This window comes from Uranotaenia lowii, chromosome 2 (assembly GCF_029784155.1).
Source record: "Uranotaenia lowii strain MFRU-FL chromosome 2, ASM2978415v1, whole genome shotgun sequence".
Classification (NCBI taxonomy): domain Eukaryota; kingdom Metazoa; phylum Arthropoda; class Insecta; order Diptera; family Culicidae; genus Uranotaenia; species Uranotaenia lowii.
Genome location: NC_073692.1, coordinates 402,526,674 through 402,544,979, shown reverse-complemented (window position 1 = coordinate 402,544,979; position 18,306 = coordinate 402,526,674). Strand labels below are relative to the sequence as shown.

The 18,306-nt window shown below is 28.8% G+C and overlaps 2 protein-coding genes across 9 annotated transcripts in view; one reads left to right on the top strand and one right to left on the bottom strand.

Moving 5' to 3' along the window:
* Positions 1–18,306, top strand: part of LOC129744475 (msx2-interacting protein-like) — a 523,727-nt gene that overhangs the window by 286,136 nt on the left and 219,285 nt on the right. The window lies entirely within an intron of this gene.
* Positions 5,093–5,777, bottom strand: LOC129744477 (perlucin-like). Its single transcript, XM_055737005.1, has one exon. The coding sequence runs from the start codon at positions 5,767–5,769 to the stop codon at positions 5,275–5,277; it is 495 nt and encodes a 164-aa protein (XP_055592980.1). The 5' UTR covers positions 5,770–5,777; the 3' UTR covers positions 5,093–5,274.

Sequence of the window (18,306 nt, the reverse complement as noted above, 5' to 3'; positions counted from 1 at the left end):
ATTGTTGATGAGTTTAGTATGAACAGTATTTGAATGTGCGATCGAGACTTCCCGTACCGCCTCGGGTCGAAAGACCTATCAGCCACTGGTGGGTCAAACATACATACATACATACATAGCTCGTTTTATGACGGTTTAATTATGGTCAACCAAAATACTTATATTTTTGTTTTCGACCATATGCTTTCAGATAGTTTTGAAAACGCTAATAAAACTTTTATTAAACATACTGTTTAGTTATTTTGAAAGAGTTATGAATGCTCTGTTTAAACTATAATAAAACACAAACTTGAAAGTTTGCTCCAAGCTTTCTACAATAGCTTTCAGTGCATGATTATTAAACCGCCATAAAACTTAGTGATAGTTCTCGATCAGGATGTGAAAACAGGACACGCTCAGGTTAGATAACACATATTTTAATTGGAACTTTCATTTTTACACATTTTTGATAAGTTATGTGTGTTGGTTTTGAGTTAAAATAAAAAAAAAATATATAAAAATATAAGGTGAAAGTGACAAAGAGTAGAAGTCGAATTTCGTTGTCCGTCGCCATATTAAATTCCAAGATGGCGGCTACCAGTCAACTTGAAAATACTGTAAATGACTGAAAACCGCATAAAACCCTTCCAATACGGGTATAACTTGAAAGAGATCAACCGGAAGAAGTCGAATTTCGTTATCAGACGCCATCTTAAAATCCAAGATGGCAGCATCCGCTGAACTTAAAAATTAAAAAATGCTTTAAATCATTGAATATCGCATGAAATCTCCGAAATATGGGTATTTGGTAATTGGAATAAGCTATAAGAAGTTGATTTTCGCATTCTGACGCTATCTTGAAATTCAAGATGGTGGCTTCAGCTGAACTTAAAAATGCTGTAAATGAATGAAAATATCATGAAGCCCCAAAATATATTGTATTGGCTGAAAAGGCTAAGATAGAAGCCGAATATCTCTTTTCGTGTTTCTCTGAAATGCTGTTAGTGACTGAATATCCCATTAAAACACCACAATACTGACCCCGTTCGTTTTTGGCAACATTCGATATTGCAACGTCCAATTTGGCACATGTGCCTAAATCAAACGGTTAACTGAATCAACATTACTTTATAGTTTACGCTAGAATAAGACCAATTCAATTTAGACATAATAGCACGATAGGCAGAAAAAAATGACATGAAAAGCACAAATAGCAAAAAATAAAAACAAAAACTATAAACAAAACAAGAAAAGTGCTAAATGCATCAGAAACATAGTAAAAAAATAATAAAAGTGATATAAATTATTGCAAATTGTCTGAAAATTAAAAATAGTAGTTTTAATGTAGTATTAAGTAAAAACAAAGTTGAGATAAAAAAACGTTCGATTTTGACAACATTCTATTTTGACAACAAAAATAGTTCAGGCGTGTTGCCAAAAACAAACGAGGTCTGGTTCTTTTAGTTTAGCCCTTTCACCCAATATCATTATTGTAAAGCTTTCGAGCGATTTTAAGTCATTTACAGTTCAGTGGAAGCTGCCATCTTGAATTTCAAGATAAAGTAAGAAAGAGAAATTCAACTTCTACTGGATTTGCTTTTGAACCCAATAAAAGTTTTTAATGTGTTTAATGCGATTTTTAGCGATTAACAGTATTTTACAGCTAAGCAATTCCCCAATATTGATGGTGTTTCATGCAATTTTAAGTCATTTAACAATATTTTAAAGTTCGATTACAAGATGGCGTTAGACAGCGAAATTCGACTTCAACTCATGATTTATTCCAAGGGTCATTCACAACCAATCCCTTTTCATTCAAAAAGTCTGTCCTCATAATTAACAACTCAGAAATAAGAAACTCATCCTAAGCGTGTAATTGGTTGGCTTGCGAGAGAAACGTCAAATCGTCATCATTGAACGTAATCAAACTAATTAGCTTATTTTCTGCCCATAAAAAGGCTATTAGGCATTGAATTGACTAACGCCATGTTGGTTGCAAAATGTCGTGAAACTATGTCATTCACAGTGTACCTAAAATATTAACTGACAGTGGAAAAGATGCTCATAATATGGTTAAAACATTGGTGTTTTGGCTTTTTATTTCACCAGAACATATCTCAATAATGCAATTATCATTCATCAACCATTATAGTTGCTGGAAAAAATAAAAAAAAAAACTTCGAGAACTCACAGAATCGAAAAAAAAACAAAAATTGCTAACATGTTAAATAATAGTTTTTTAAAAGCTATGGTGACCAACTTTGATGACTAACGATGATTGGTCATGATGACATTTCTAGGATGTATGTGTTCGTTTGAAAAATAAAATTGATCAATAAACATAAGCGATCACAGCTCTATCGATGATGTTTTGATAAATTGAGACATCAAAACTGAAAAAAAACTGTTAGGGGGCTGCCATGCTTAAGCAACAAATCGTTACTTTGGTTTGCTTCCTCTAATGCGACATAACTGCTCTTATTTCCTCTCCATTGAAAACGCTCAAACTTGACACACTACACTACACTACAAAAATTATGCCGAGAAGTTTTTCGCGCGACAAATTGGAATCTAGTAGGAATATTGGTTTTTAAAGTTTTTAACTAGTTATTTCGAATTTTATGCTCAGTAATTGCAACATCCATTCCTATTTATGATAATAAACTTTTTGTAAAATTCTTTAAAATTTACCAGTTTGTAGTTACTATTTCATAGGTACTATTATTAACAACTATAAAAAGAATATAACATTTTCAAGTTTAATTTTTTTTTTAATTTTGTGTAAAAACTATGTTCAGGAATTTCGAATTTGAATATAAAACAAAATATCTCTTTTTTCATATTTGGAAAACTATTGTCAAAATATTGAAAACGCATATCACCTCGAAAAACATGATTCAAATTGGACATGAAATGTTAAACCAAATTTGAACCAGTATTTCAAAGCAGCTTTTCATTTCTAATTTCTTATGATTATTTGAACTTAAAATCAAAATCCTGAACTGGATACATAATCTCAAATTCTAAAAACTTTACGACAAATACACTTTTGGTTATGAGAATTATGGAATCAAACCCTCCGAAATTAGTTTGAGTGAATTAGAAATTCAATGTCCAGACCTGAATTTCGATGAAAAAGTGAGAAAATTTTGAAAAAATGTAGCAGAATTTTGGACTTGGGTTGGGGTTTTGAGGTTTTGGCATTAGTTTTTAGTCTTGATTGTTACTGTTGATTAACCTTACTCTATTATCAAAATTTGATTCGTTCGAAATTTAAAATTTTGAGAGAGAGCGAGAGTAGAATCTCTCGCTTGCTGTTTTGGATCCTTATGGGGGGGTCTAACCCCAAAAACCCCTCCCCCCCCGTTCCTATGGCCATGGATCTTCTTATATTTCATGGAGCATCATCGAAAGCACATCTACATATGTCATATTAAACTTTTATTGACTTTTAATGTTAGTTCAAAAGTCGAAATTAAGTACTCGAGTGACATGTTTTTTATTTTCCCGAGTACCTCTTATTAAGCCAAATGTGAACTTTAAATGTTCAACATTAAGTAAACAGGTGACTTTTGGACCACTTGGGTTTTGTTACTTGGGAATTCTTAAATTATCAGAAAAAAATCATGAAATGGTAACTATTCAATAACTAGTGTTTCCATCGTATATTCTTAAGTTTGATTTGTTTGAGCCTTTCGATGCCGCCGAGCTAATGCTCGCTAACCTAGATTTGTTAATATTGATCAGGACAAGAACAAGGCTGAACTGTACCAATGCCGTGTAAAAATTGTATAATAAAATATTCCAAGGAGTATTCTAATATCTTTCGACCTAGGTATGATTTATCGATTTAAAACTGTTATAAGTAATTCCATTATAGAAAAATGTCTTCTAAGAAGAATCGCTCACGCTTGAAGTAAATAAAAACCCTGGTTTTCAACCCAAGATTTCACATATGAATCTACTGACAAGGCACATGATACGGTTTACCAACAATACACCCACAGGTCAAACGCTACTCCAATCATGACATCATTGGGACGTTGAAAAAATGGCACACGCTGATGTGCCAAATTGGTGATAACAACCCCTTTGTGCTCAAGCCTTGTCCTCTAAGAGACAAAAAAAATCGCATATGTGTGAAAGAAATCAAAAAAAAAACTTTTGCTCATTTCCCTATGCCAATCACCGGCCATTTTCGAATAAATAGACCGAGAGCTGTGCGTGTATATGTAAGCTGGCATAAGAAACTGCGAAGCAAAAACCATGGATGAAAGATACCTCTGAAAATGCGCCAGGAAGCAAGCGTAAAAAATCGAATCAATAAACTGAGCATTGTGCGTTTTTTTTTGGTAGGATTGGCCGTGACATAAATGCAAATGCTATCGTGTCATCATTGGCGCAATGCACGTTTAAACACATTCTCGACATACATCTGATTGTAACGACATGTATAATAAGGTGTTTACACTGAATCTACCAGCACTCAAGAGTGAAGTCTCACTGAGTTGTAATCAAGAGTATCTTCCAACCTCATTGAAAATTTCCCAATTGTTTTACAAGATTCCGGATTTCCTCAAGTTTCAAACGAATACCCAAAACCCACAAGGATATTCAAGCAACCACCCTTTATCAGCGCCACATTTCGTTAGTTTTTCCCATCTGTCTAACAACTAACTCGATTAAGGAACCGGGAGCGGGCTTTACGCTTACTTCGAACCTTGTCCATCAAACGACAGTAATGTATGTAAATTGACTGGCAACTTAGCCAAGCCTAATTAACTTTCTGCATTAAATCATTTTATCGATTGCCTGGAGCCGATTGGTTGCATAGAACAGCTACCCTTAAACTATTATATCGGTTAGGATACAGGCTCGCTGTTCGATCCGGGGAGTGCTACCGATTTTATTTTTACAGCTTTAGCTTGTAAACAGCTATTGAGTTGTAGAGAGGATAGAAAAAACTGTACCGATCGAGAAGGCAATTAAACTATTAGCACCCGCAGGGCGCTAACAGTGGGTTAAGTTTGTATGAAAAAAATTAAACCCTTTTTTCCACAACTCAAAAGGTGTATGATATGATATTTCTCCACGAAAAAATCATAAAACCGGATTCAATACCAAGAAGCTCATGAAAACCATAAGTATATTTTTATTTCATATTTAGGTATATGTATATGTTTTTTTTTCAAGTCAAATTTTAACTTATGATAGATAACTTGTTTCAAATATGTAAAAAACTACTAACTCTTGAGAATGATTTTTCAGAGATTTTCTTGCCGATCGATGTTCATCTTACGTTCTCTGAAATTTGCAACTGCAACTACACTCGTCATCTGAATGACGTTCACAAATATAACCGATTTGCCCAGTGCACTGCCAATCATTCCAGGTTACGGAACCATATCGTCCCACTTCAATACAGTTTTCAGTTCCCTTATTTTTATTATTATCAGGTTGGTCCGGAGCGAAGTTGGTGTATCCCTCAAGTGCTTGGTTGGTTGAAATCCACGTGTAGTTGAAAGGCGAATTTCCTAGATCAGTTGCAGCAATCCACCATGGTGCTTTGGTTTTGGATGCTGCTATTGCTTCCGCCAAACTATCGCTGTCCTGAGCCGAATTAACGGTGGCCAATCGAAGTCCCAATTCACGGCACCTTTCCCAGGCTTGAAAGAAATTGGCCGCATCTGACCGAACGACGTATCGATTCTCCTGGGGGCAGGATGTTGTGTTTTGGCAGGAAATAATTCCTACCAGACCCACTAGCGCAATTAATGACTTTGAGAACATTTTGCTGACTTGTGATCTCGACAAGCAGTAGGGGACTTTTTATACCAAATTTATCCAGCAGCTATCAGGCGTCTTTCGCAAAAAAAGCAAATAAAGCTTATCATTAGAAGGTCACCACATGCAGTTTGATCCAGATTTTCAGACATTTATCAAATATGGGGACGATAAAAATCGCAAAAAGCGCATCACTTGTTTAACCTGTAAATATTTTTTCTGAAATAAAAATGCAAAAAAGTGAGTGCACAATAAACAGCATACATACAATCACTGAGTGTAGCTATGGCTTACAGTTTCTTATCGTTTTTCTAAGAATTCTGAAATAAAAAATTGTGGAATTTTCATATAGATACATGCATCTAAATTTCTAGCACAAATCTTCAGCTATAAACCATGTTTATGACCTGCCGGTTTAATCTTATCAATCCTGGCGAACTTCATAATAATAAGCAATGACCTTCACAACAGTGATTTGAGTAACAAATATAAAAAAATCATAAATTAAATCTTAACAAATTTCAATGGTTGCCATTCTGCAACTATACGTTTGAAAAATCTATCATTTGAGATGATTGTTTGTTAATTATTTCCAGAAATTCTACACTGATTGTGAAACGCTGATAGTTTAATATTTTTCTGAAGTATTTCACTTTTCATAGGTCGATTAACTAATTAACTAATTATTCTTCATTGGAGTATTAGGCGGAGTCGATTTGGGGTCATTTTTGAATTTCTCAAATCCTGGGATCTAAAAACCTTCTTTTTAGTCCAAAACTCATCCATGATTTTTTGTAGAATTTTCAAGTAACTTTTACATGAGTCGATTTGAACTTTTAGGTTTGTTTGGGAAAATTGAAAGTTTTGTACTGAAAAATCAACTTCATTTTTGTTTCTTCTGAGGAACCGAGCCAGCTGATGGTTCTTGTGCCAATTTATGAATTTCCTAAAGGTAATTTATAAATTGAATAAATTAATTTAACATCACTGAGGGTGCCTTGCGAGGTATTGCATGACTACTTTTCATGCAAAACTTTGCGAGGCTCAAGCAGTGATGTCAATTAAACCTGTTGTTAATCAATACGAAAAGATATACCCCTTTTAAACAGCTTATAACTTTTTTCCCCGATAAAATATAAAGCTATGGTCTTCGACAAAGTTGTTCAGCTAGAAATTTCATTTGAGAATTTATAAATTGGCACAAAAACCATCTGCGGGCTAGGTTTCACAGAAGAAACAAAAATGATGTTGATTTTGCAGTACAAAATATAAAGTTTTCCCATACAAACTTAAAAGTTCAAATTTACTCATGTAAACGTTACTTGAAAATTCTGCAAAAAATCATAGATGAGTTTTTGGACCAAAACAAAACTTTTAAGACCCCAAGATTTGAGAAATTCAAAAATGACCCCAAATCGACTCAGCCTATTGGAGTATTTGCCCCTGAATTCCAAGTAATTATTTAAAATTTCCAATTTTCGTTGTACTTATACAAATGAAGTGGTTACAAATTTACATTAAATAATGAAAAAATAAATGTTAGTACATACACATAATTCCAATTTTTTAAATTATTTCGAACTATAATAAAAACCATGGATAAAGAGTTAATTTTTATAGTTAATAATACTAATCTTTAGTGAAAAGTATGAATCAATAGCATTTGAAATAGTAAAACGTTCAGATCCAGAGAACTAAACCTTAAACTAGATTCTATTTTAAAATTTCAATATTTTTTTATGCAGAACCCGTTTCAGCGATATAATTGGTGTAGACCTTGAAATTCAGTAGTGTTAGTCATAAATCACTATAAGTTCTTTCGAAAAGCTTGATAGATTACCTTGTTGTCGAAAAATAGTCGACTGATAACGGGATAGTTTTAACTTACAAGGAAAAAACTGTTTTTGGAAGATTTTTGCATCCTTAACTAGATTTTTTTCGTCAAAAACTGTCTATCACTTCGAGTTTTGTGGCGTTAAGTAATTTGAAAACTAATCATGCAACTCTAAGAATCGCTCAATGATAACTGATAAATTAACTAATCTACATGAATAACAAGAAATATGTTGAAACTATTTATTATACTTTATTCATTCAACGATACAGATTAGGCTGGAACAAATTTCAAATCCTTCTTTTGTCACTTGGAGTTGGAACATCGCGAGGGGGGGACAATAAAAAATAACGCGAAAACAAATTAATTGGAATAAATTGCACGGAAGCTTGTATGCAACCAAATTGCATACTATATCGTTGCACAAAACTTATAAATCAAGTAATTTCTTTATCGAATAATTCAATCAAATCAAGAAAATAAAAGGTGTAATAACTCCCATAATCTTAAATTTGTTTTTTGGTCTTGTAATCTTTCAGATATTGTATTTTTTTTTCGAGATTTACACAAATTTCTTCAAACTTTATTTTTTTGGAATTTTCGAAGGGGGGGGGGGGGGTCATTTTTTGTCATTTTTGTCATGTTTGTCATTTTTGTAATTTTTGTCATTTTTGTCATTTTTGTCATTTTTGTCATTTTTGTCATTTTTGTCATTTTTGTCATTTTTGTCATTTTTGTCATTTTTGTCATTTTTGTCATTTTTGTCATTTTTGTCATTTTTGTCATTTTTGTCATTTTTGTCATTTTTGTCATTTTTGTCATTTTTGTCATTTTTGTCATTTTTGTCATTTTTGTCATTTTTGTCATTTTTGTCATTTTTGTCATTTTTGTCATTTTTGTCATTTTTGTCATTTTTGTCATTTTTGTCATTTTTGTCATTTTTGTCATTTTTGTCATTTTTGTCATTTTTGTCATTTTTTTCATTTTTTTCATTTTTGTCATTTTTGTCATTTTTGTCATTTTTGTCATTTTTGTCATTTTTGTCATTTTTTGTCTTTTTTGTCTTTTTTGTCATTTTTGTCATTTTTGTCATTTTTGTCATTTTTGTCATTTTTGTCATTTTTGTCATTTTTGTCATTTTTGTCATTTTTGTCATTTTTGTCATTTTTGTCATTTTTGTCATTTTTGTCATTTTTGTCATTTTTGTCATTTTTGTCATTTTTGTCATTTTTATCATTTTTGTCATTTTTGTCATTTTTGTCATTTTTGTCATTTTTGTCATTTTTGTCATTTTTGTCATTTTTGTCATTTTTGTCATTTTTGTCATTTTTGTCATTTTTGTCATTTTTGTCATTTTTGTCATTTTTGTCATTTTTGTCATTTTTGTCATTTCTGTCATTTTTGTCATTTTTGTCATTTTTGTCATTTTTGTCATTTTTGTCATTTTTGTCATTTTTGTCATTTTTGTCATTTTTGTCATTTTTGTCATTTTTGTCATTTTTGTCATTTTGGTCATTTTTGTCATTTTTGTCATTTTTGTCATTTTTGTCATTTTTGTCATTTTTGTCATTTTTGTCATTTTTGTCATTTTTGTCATTTTTGTCATTTTTGTCATTTTTGTCTTTTTTGTAATTTTTGTAATTTTTGTAATTTTTGTAATTTTTGTAATTTTTGTCATCTTTGTCATTTTTGTAATTTTTGTCATTTTTGTAATATTTGTCATTTTTGAAATTTTTATAATTTTTGTAATTTATGTAATTTTTGTAATTTTTGTAATTTTCGTTATTTTTGTAATTTTTGTAATTTTTGTAATTTTTGTAATTTTTGTCATTTTTTTAATTTTTGTAATTTTTGTTATTTTTGTGATGTTTGATTATTTTTGTAATTTTTGTAAATTTTTGTAATTTTTGTAATTTTTGTCATTTTTGTAATTTTTGTCATTTTTGTCATTTTTGTCATTTTTGTCATTTTTGTCAATTTTGTCATTTTTGTCATTCTTGCATTTTTGTCATTTTTGTCATTCTTGTCATTTTGTCATTTTTGTCATTTTTGTCATTTTTGTCATTTTTGTCATTTTTGTCATTTTTGTCATTTTTGTCATTTTTGTCATTTTTGTCATTTTTGTCATTTTTGTCATTTTTGTCATTTTTGTAATTTTTGTCATTTTTGTCATTTTTGTCATTTTTGTCATTTTTGTCATTTTTGTCATTTTGTCATTTTTGTCATTTTTGTCATTTTTGTCATTTTTGTCATTTTTGTCATTTTTGTCATTTTTGTCATTTTTGTCATTTTTGTCATTTTTGTCATTTTTGTCATTTTTGTCATTTTTGTCATTTTTGTCCTTTTTGTCATTTTTGTCATTTTTCTCATTTTTGTCATTTTTGTCATTTTTGTCATTTTTGTCATTTATGTCATTTTTGTCATTTTTGTCATTTTTGTCATTTTTGTCATTTTTGTCATTTTTGTCTTTTTTGTCATTTTTGTCATTTTTGTCATTTTTGTCATTTTTGTCATTTTTGTCATTTTTGTCATTTTTGTCATTTTTGTCATTTTTGTCATTTTTGTCATTTTTGTCATTTTTGTCATTTTTGTCATTTTTGTCATTTTTGTCATTTTTGTCATTTTTGTCATTTTTGTCATTTTTGTCATTTTTGTCATTTTTGTCATTTTTGTCATTTTTGTCATTTTTGTCATTTTTGTCATTTTTGTCATTTTTGTCATTTTTGTCATTTTTGTCATTTTTGTCATTTTTGTCATTTTTGTCATTTTTGTCATTTTTGTCATTTTTGTCATTTTTGTCATTTTTGTCATTTTTGTCATTTTTGTCATTTTTGTCATTTTTGTCATTTTTGTCATTTTTGTCATTTTTGTCATTTTTGTCATTTTTGTCATTTTTGTCATTTTTGTCATTTTTGTCATTTTTGTCATTTTTGTCATTTTTGTCATTTTTGTCATTTTTGTCATTTTTGTCATTTTTGTCATTTTTGTCATTTTTGTCATTTTTGTCATTTTTGTCATTTTTGTCATTTTTGTCATTTTTGTCATTTTTGTCATTTTTGTCATTTTTGTCATTTTTGTCATTTTTGTCATTTTTGTCATTTTTGTCATTTTTGTCATTTTTGTCATTTTTGTCATTTTTGTCATTTTTGTCATTTTTGTCATTTTTGTCATTTTTGTCATTTTTGTCATTTTTGTCATTTTTGTCATTTTTGTCATTTTTGTCATTTTTGTCATTTTTGACATTTTTGTCATTTTTGTCATTTTTGTCATTTTTGTCATTTTTGTCATTTTTGTCATTTTTGTCATTTTTGTCATTTTTGTCATTTTTGTCATTTTTGTCATTTTTGTCATTTTTGTCATTTTTGTCATTTTTGTCATTTTTGTCATTTTTGTCATTTTTGTCATTTTTGTCATTTTTGTCATTTTTGTCATTTTTGTCATTTTTGTCATTTTTGTCATTTTTGTCATTTTTGTCATTTTTGTCATTTTTGTCATTTTTGTCATTTTTGTCATTTTTGTCATTTTTGTCATTTTTGTCATTTTTGTCATTTTTGTCATTTTTGTCATTTTTGTCATTTTTGTCATTTTTGTCATTTTTGTCATTTTTGTCATTTTTGTCATTTTTGTCATTTTTGTCATTTTTGTCATTTTTGTCATTTTTGTCATTTTTGTCATTTTTGTCATTTTTGTCATTTTTGTCATTTTTGTCATTTTTGTCATTTTTGTCATTTTTGTCATTTTTGTCATTTTTGTCATTTTTGTCATTTTTGTCATTTTTGTCATTTTTGTCATTTTTGTCATTTTTGTCATTTTTGTCATTTTTGTCATTTTTGTCATTTTTGTCATTTTTGTCATTTTTGTCATTTTTGTCATTTTTGTCATTTTTGTCATTTTTGTCATTTTTGTCATTTTTGTCATTTTTGTCATTTTTGTCATTTTTGTCATTTTTGTCATTTTTGTCATTTTTGTCATTTTTGTCATTTTTGTCATTTTTGTCATTTTTGTCATTTTTGTCATTTTTGTCATTTTTGTCATTTTTGTCATTTTTGTCATTTTTGTCATTTTTGTCATTTTTGTCATTTTTGTCATTTTTGTCATTTTTGTCATTTTTGTCATTTTTGTCATTTTTGTCATTTTTGTCATTTTTGTCATTTTTGTCATTTTTGTCATTTTTGTCATTTTTGTCATTTTTGTCATTTTTGTCATTTTTGTCATTTTTGTCATTTTTGTCATTTTTGTCATTTTTGTCATTTTTGTCATTTTTGTCATTTTTGTCATTTTTGTCATTTTTGTCATTTTTGTCATTTTTGTCATTTTTGTCATTTTTGTCATTTTTGTCATTTTTGTCATTTTTGTCATTTTTGTCATTTTTGTCATTTTTGTCATTTTTGTCATTTTTGTCATTTTTGTCATTTTTGTCATTTTTGTCATTTTTGTCATTTTTGTCATTTTTGTCATTTTTGTCATTTTTGTCATTTTTGTCATTTTTGTCATTTTTGTCATTTTTGTCATTTTTGTCATTTTTGTCATTTTTGTCATTTTTGTCATTTTTGTCATTTTTGTCATTTTTGTCATTTTTGTCATTTTTGTCATTTTTGTCATTTTTGTCATTTTTGTCATTTTTGTCATTTTTGTCATTTTTGTCATTTTTGTCATTTTTGTCATTTTTGTCATTTTTGTCATTTTTGTCATTTTTGTCATTTTTGTCATTTTTGTCATTTTTGTCATTTTTGTCATTTTTGTCATTTTTGTCATTTTTGTCATTTTTGTCATTTTTGTCATTTTTGTCATTTTTGTCATTTTTGTCATTTTTGTCATTTTTGTCATTTTTGTCATTTTTGTCATTTTTGTCATTTTTGTCATTTTTGTCATTTTTGTCATTTTTGTCATTTTTGTCATTTTTGTCATTTTTGTCATTTTTGTCATTTTTGTCATTTTTGTCATTTTTGTCATTTTTGTCATTTTTGTCATTTTTGTCATTTTTGTCATTTTTGTCATTTTTGTCATTTTTGTCATTTTTGTCATTTTTGTCATTTTTGTCATTTTTGTCATTTTTGTCATTTTTGTCATTTTTGTCATTTTTGTCATTTTTGTCATTTTTGTCATTTTTGTCATTTTTGTCATTTTTGTCATTTTTGTCATTTTTGTCATTTTTGTCATTTTTGTCATTTTTGTCATTTTTGTCATTTTTGTCATTTTTGTCATTTTTGTCATTTTTGTCATTTTTGTCATTTTTGTCATTTTTGTCATTTTTGTCATTTTTGTCATTTTTGTCATTTTTGTCATTTTTGTCATTTTTGTCATTTTTGTCATTTTTGTCATTTTTGTCATTTTTGTCATTTTTGTCATTTTTGTCATTTTTGTCATTTTTGTCATTTTTGTCATTTTTGTCATTTTTGTCATTTTTGTCATTTTTGTCATTTTTGTCATTTTTGTCATTTTTGTCATTTTTGTCATTTTTGTCATTTTTGTCATTTTTGTCATTTTTGTCATTTTTGTCATTTTTGTCATTTTTGTCATTTTTGTCATTTTTGTCATTTTTGTCATTTTTGTCATTTTTGTCATTTTTGTCATTTTTGTCATTTTTGTCATTTTTGTCATTTTTGTCATTTTTGTCATTTTTGTCATTTTTGTCATTTTTGTCATTTTTGTCATTTTTGTCATTTTTGTCATTTTTGTCATTTTTGTCATTTTTGTCATTTTTGTCATTTTTGTCATTTTTGTCATTTTTGTCATTTTTGTCATTTTTGTCATTTTTGTCATTTTTGTCATTTTTGTCATTTTTGTCATTTTTGTCATTTTTGTCATTTTTGTCATTTTTGTCATTTTTGTCATTTTTGTCATTTTTGTCATTTTTGTCATTTTTGTCATTTTTGTCATTTTTGTCATTTTTGTCATTTTTGTCATTTTTGTCATTTTTGTCATTTTTGTCATTTTTGTCATTTTTGTCATTTTTGTCATTTTTGTCATTTTTGTCATTTTTGTCATTTTTGTCATTTTTGTCATTTTTGTCATTTTTGTCATTTTTGTCATTTTTGTCATTTTTGTCATTTTTGTCATTTTTGTCATTTTTGTCATTTTTGTCATTTTTGTCATTTTTGTCATTTTTGTCATTTTTGTCATTTTTGTCATTTTTGTCATTTTTGTCATTTTTGTCATTTTTGTCATTTTTGTCATTTTTGTCATTTTTGTCATTTTTGTCATTTTTGTCATTTTTGTCATTTTTGTCATTTTTGTCATTTTTGTCATTTTTGTCATTTTTGTCATTTTTGTCATTTTTGTCATTTTTGTCATTTTTGTCATTTTTGTCATTTTTGTCATTTTTGTCATTTTTGTCATTTTTGTCATTTTTGTCATTTTTGTCATTTTTGTCATTTTTGTCATTTTTGTCATTTTTGTCATTTTTGTCATTTTTGTCATTTTTGTCATTTTTGTCATTTTTGTCATTTTTGTCATTTTTGTCATTTTTGTCATTTTTGTCATTTTTGTCATTTTTGTCATTTTTGTCATTTTTGTCATTTTTGTCATTTTTGTCATTTTTGTCATTTTTGTCATTTTTGTCATTTTTGTCATTTTTGTCATTTTTGTCATTTTTGTCATTTTTGTCATTTTTGTCATTTTTGTCATTTTTGTCATTTTTGTCATTTTTGTCATTTTTGTCATTTTTGTCATTTTTGTCATTTTTGTCATTTTTGTCATTTTTGTCATTTTTGTCATTTTTGTCATTTTTGTCATTTTTGTCATTTTTGTCATTTTTGTCATTTTTGTCATTTTTGTCATTTTTGTCATTTTTGTCATTTTTGTCATTTTTGTCATTTTTGTCATTTTTGTCATTTTTGTCATTTTTGTCATTTTTGTCATTTTTGTCATTTTTGTCATTTTTGTCATTTTTGTCATTTTTGTCATTTTTGTCATTTTTGTCATTTTTGTCATTTTTGTCATTTTTGTCATTTTTGTCATTTTTGTCATTTTTGTCATTTTTGTCATTTTTGTCATTTTTGTCATTTTTGTCATTTTTGTCATTTTTGTCATTTTTGTCATTTTTGTCATTTTTGTCATTTTTGTCATTTTTGTCATTTTTGTCATTTTTGTCATTTTTGTCATTTTTGTCATTTTTGTCATTTTTGTCATTTTTGTCATTTTTGTCATTTTTGTCATTTTTGTCATTTTTGTCATTTTTGTCATTTTTGTCATTTTTGTCATTTTTGTCATTTTTGTCATTTTTGTCATTTTTGTCATTTTTGTCATTTTTGTCATTTTTGTCATTTTTGTCATTTTTGTCATTTTTGTCATTTTTGTCATTTTTGTCATTTTTGTCATTTTTGTCATTTTTGTCATTTTTGTCATTTTTGTCATTTTTGTCATTTTTGTCATTTTTGTCATTTTTGTCATTTTTGTCATTTTTGTCATTTTTGTCATTTTTGTCATTTTTGTCATTTTTGTCATTTTTGTCATTTTTGTCATTTTTGTCATTTTTGTCATTTTTGTCATTTTTGTCATTTTTGTCATTTTTGTCATTTTTGTCATTTTTGTCATTTTTGTCATTTTTGTCATTTTTGTCATTTTTGTCATTTTTGTCATTTTTGTCATTTTTGTCATTTTTGTCATTTTTGTCATTTTTGTCATTTTTGTCATTTTTGTCATTTTTGTCATTTTTGTCATTTTTGTCATTTTTGTCATTTTTGTCATTTTTGTCATTTTTGTCATTTTTGTCATTTTTGTCATTTTTGTCATTTTTGTCATTTTTGTCATTTTTGTCATTTTTGTCATTTTTGTCATTTTTGTCATTTTTGTCATTTTTGTCATTTTTGTCATTTTTGTCATTTTTGTCATTTTTGTCATTTTTGTCATTTTTGTCATTTTTGTCATTTTTGTCATTTTTGTCATTTTTGTCATTTTTGTCATTTTTGTCATTTTTGTCATTTTTGTCATTTTTGTCATTTTTGTCATTTTTGTCATTTTTGTCATTTTTGTCATTTTTGTCATTTTTGTCATTTTTGTCATTTTTGTCATTTTTGTCATTTTTGTCATTTTTGTCATTTTTGTCATTTTTGTCATTTTTGTCATTTTTGTCATTTTTGTCATTTTTGTAATTTTTGTCATTTTTGTCATTTTTGTCATTTTTGTCATTTTTGTCATTTTTGTCATTTTTGTCATTTTTGTCATTTTTGTCATTTTTGTCATTTTTGTCATTTTTGTCATTTTTGTCATTTTTGTCATTTTTGTCATTTTTGTCATTTTTGTCATTTTTGTCATTTTTGTCATTTTTGTCATTTTTGTCATTTTTGTCATTTTTGTCATTTTTGTAATTTTTGTCATTTTTGTCATTTTTGTCATTTTTGTCATTTTTGTCATTTTTGTCATTTTTGTCATTTTTGTCATTTTTGTCATTTTTGTCATTTTTGTCATTTTTGTCATTTTTGTCTTTTTGGTCATTTTGGAATTCAAACAAACGACGAAATTGGTGAGGCCGTTCCCGGTAATTTAACTCTACGGTCATGCTTCCTCAAAAAAATTTATTTCATTTTACTGATTTATTTATGTTTTATTAAACACACTTATTAGGATTATTATTATTTCCAAGTGTATCCAAAAACCAAAGCCGTTAAAAGTTCAAAAAGTTCACTCCAATTCTATAGTTGCAACTATTTGTAGGAATTGTATTTGCCTTTAACAGGATAATTAAACATTTTTGCATTGCATGCACAATTCCAAAATATTCGCTTTAAAATTCCCACTGTGCCTCAAAATTCCCTCACCAAACGAGGAAGAAAGCCATCAGATGCCCCGAAGCGAAGATGCAAATGCATCACATCCAAGCGCTGCTTCCTGCACCCTGATTTGCATATGGCCGCAAAAAAAAAATCACAATCTGTCTGCTCCCAGCTGTTTATAAATATACTATCGATAGATTACATTTCAGATAACTTTTTTTCCTCCAACGTATTACGCTTGATTCACTCAAGCCGTATGATTGAATATGCTGATCAACCACGGGCTCACATACGCGTTTTCCTCTAAGATAATTTCGATTTGGAAGCGACGTTGCTTAAAAGTTCCTTGAATGCATTCTCGGGGCTGAGATGCTTTTAATACGTCGAGTCTTGGCCAAAGGGTTCCTTGAAATTTATGACCCAGTTAGTAGTGGCTCTTGGGACCTTTTGGATGATGTCGAAGGCGATGCTGCCCGGCAATAAGGAGTGCTTCCTCAAGAACATAAAAATATATGGGTCACTCGGAGTAGAATAGTAATTAAAATTTTAACTCAGCAGCACACAGCTTGGTCATGTGTGGGACCAATTATATACGATGCCAGCCTCTGATTTATGGAAGAACAAATGGAGGCTGTACGGTTGAAGGTTGTTTACTCTACTTAGTCATTTTCTGTCCGATGAAGACATTCATAAACAAATCCAACCAATTGTTAGCCCGTTTTAGAAATAATTTATGAAAAAAAAAAACACTTGACATTTTCGGTCAAATATTGGTCACTCAATCACTTCATAAATCACCTTTTGTGGCATAGAGAGAAAAAACCAATTACCCATGTTGGACTTCCTCGATGGAAAAAACCTAACTAAGGGACAAGAAAGAAACCCGGCAATGAATGGTTCGCGGTAACCGAAATTATGCTACAATTGTACAACATTTATCATCCGAACCACCGACCGAAGACAGAAAGCTGGCCCTCAACGAGCCGGGGGAAAAATGATCGGCCATTCATCGTTCCTTGTCCGCTTCGGTTTTTCTTTTGGCGGGGGGCTTCTTGAAATTCGGTTAGTTACCTTTCAGGGATTGTCCACCATTTTTTTTGGCTTCTTTGTTTTTTTTTTTGTTCTATGTACCTTTTGTGTTGATGGAGGTGCAAATCGCGTGACGATTGCTGAAGATTTGCAAACCCTCCCGACTGCTAGGAACGCGATTTGTTTAAGATATTAACCGAAGCAATAGTGTGGTGGCTTGCTGCTGGTAATGTGTCGCCATTTGTCATCTTTTTATCAGTGACGGTACAAATTTTGTTGGTGGAACAGACAAACGGATTTTTGTTTCCTTGACAAAAAAATGTCGGAAGATGGAAGAGGGGGGCAATATGCCAAAAAAATATTTGGTTTTTTACAAACGCTTCTTAAAGCAACCTTTTAAATCATTGGATGTAAAACGCCCTAGTGTAGGCAAGTGCTGCTCCAAAAAATTGGATTAAAACGAATCAAAAACAACACAATGTTCATAGTGAAAATTTTTCAATTACACTAGTTTACAGCATTTTTTACCTTAGTAAACTGAAGGTCATTTCTAATGTAAAATCGGGCGCTGAATCCGAAAAAAAAATTCAAAAAAATCTCAGTAGAATCGTTTTTGAGTTATGCTCCAAATATGAAATTTCGGAAAAATTAAAAAAAGTTCTTGTACTTAGATTGAAATATCTCGGATGGCATAACAGTAATTTGAAATCCCTCTTTTGTATATTAAAGGTGAATAAATTTTCTATCGATTATCTTTACATTGTTTTTGCGTTTGACCAACAGTATTGTTGATATTAGTGACTTTATGAGAAAAAAATTTATAAAAAATGCATTTTTGCAGAGAAAATTTTGTTTCAACGAAAGTTTTAGACTCGATGGTAGCATTTAAAAAATCTGATTTTCTTTTGTGCTTAAATTTCAATTCAAAACAAAGATTTCAAGTGGTTATTTATCAAAATTAGTTGA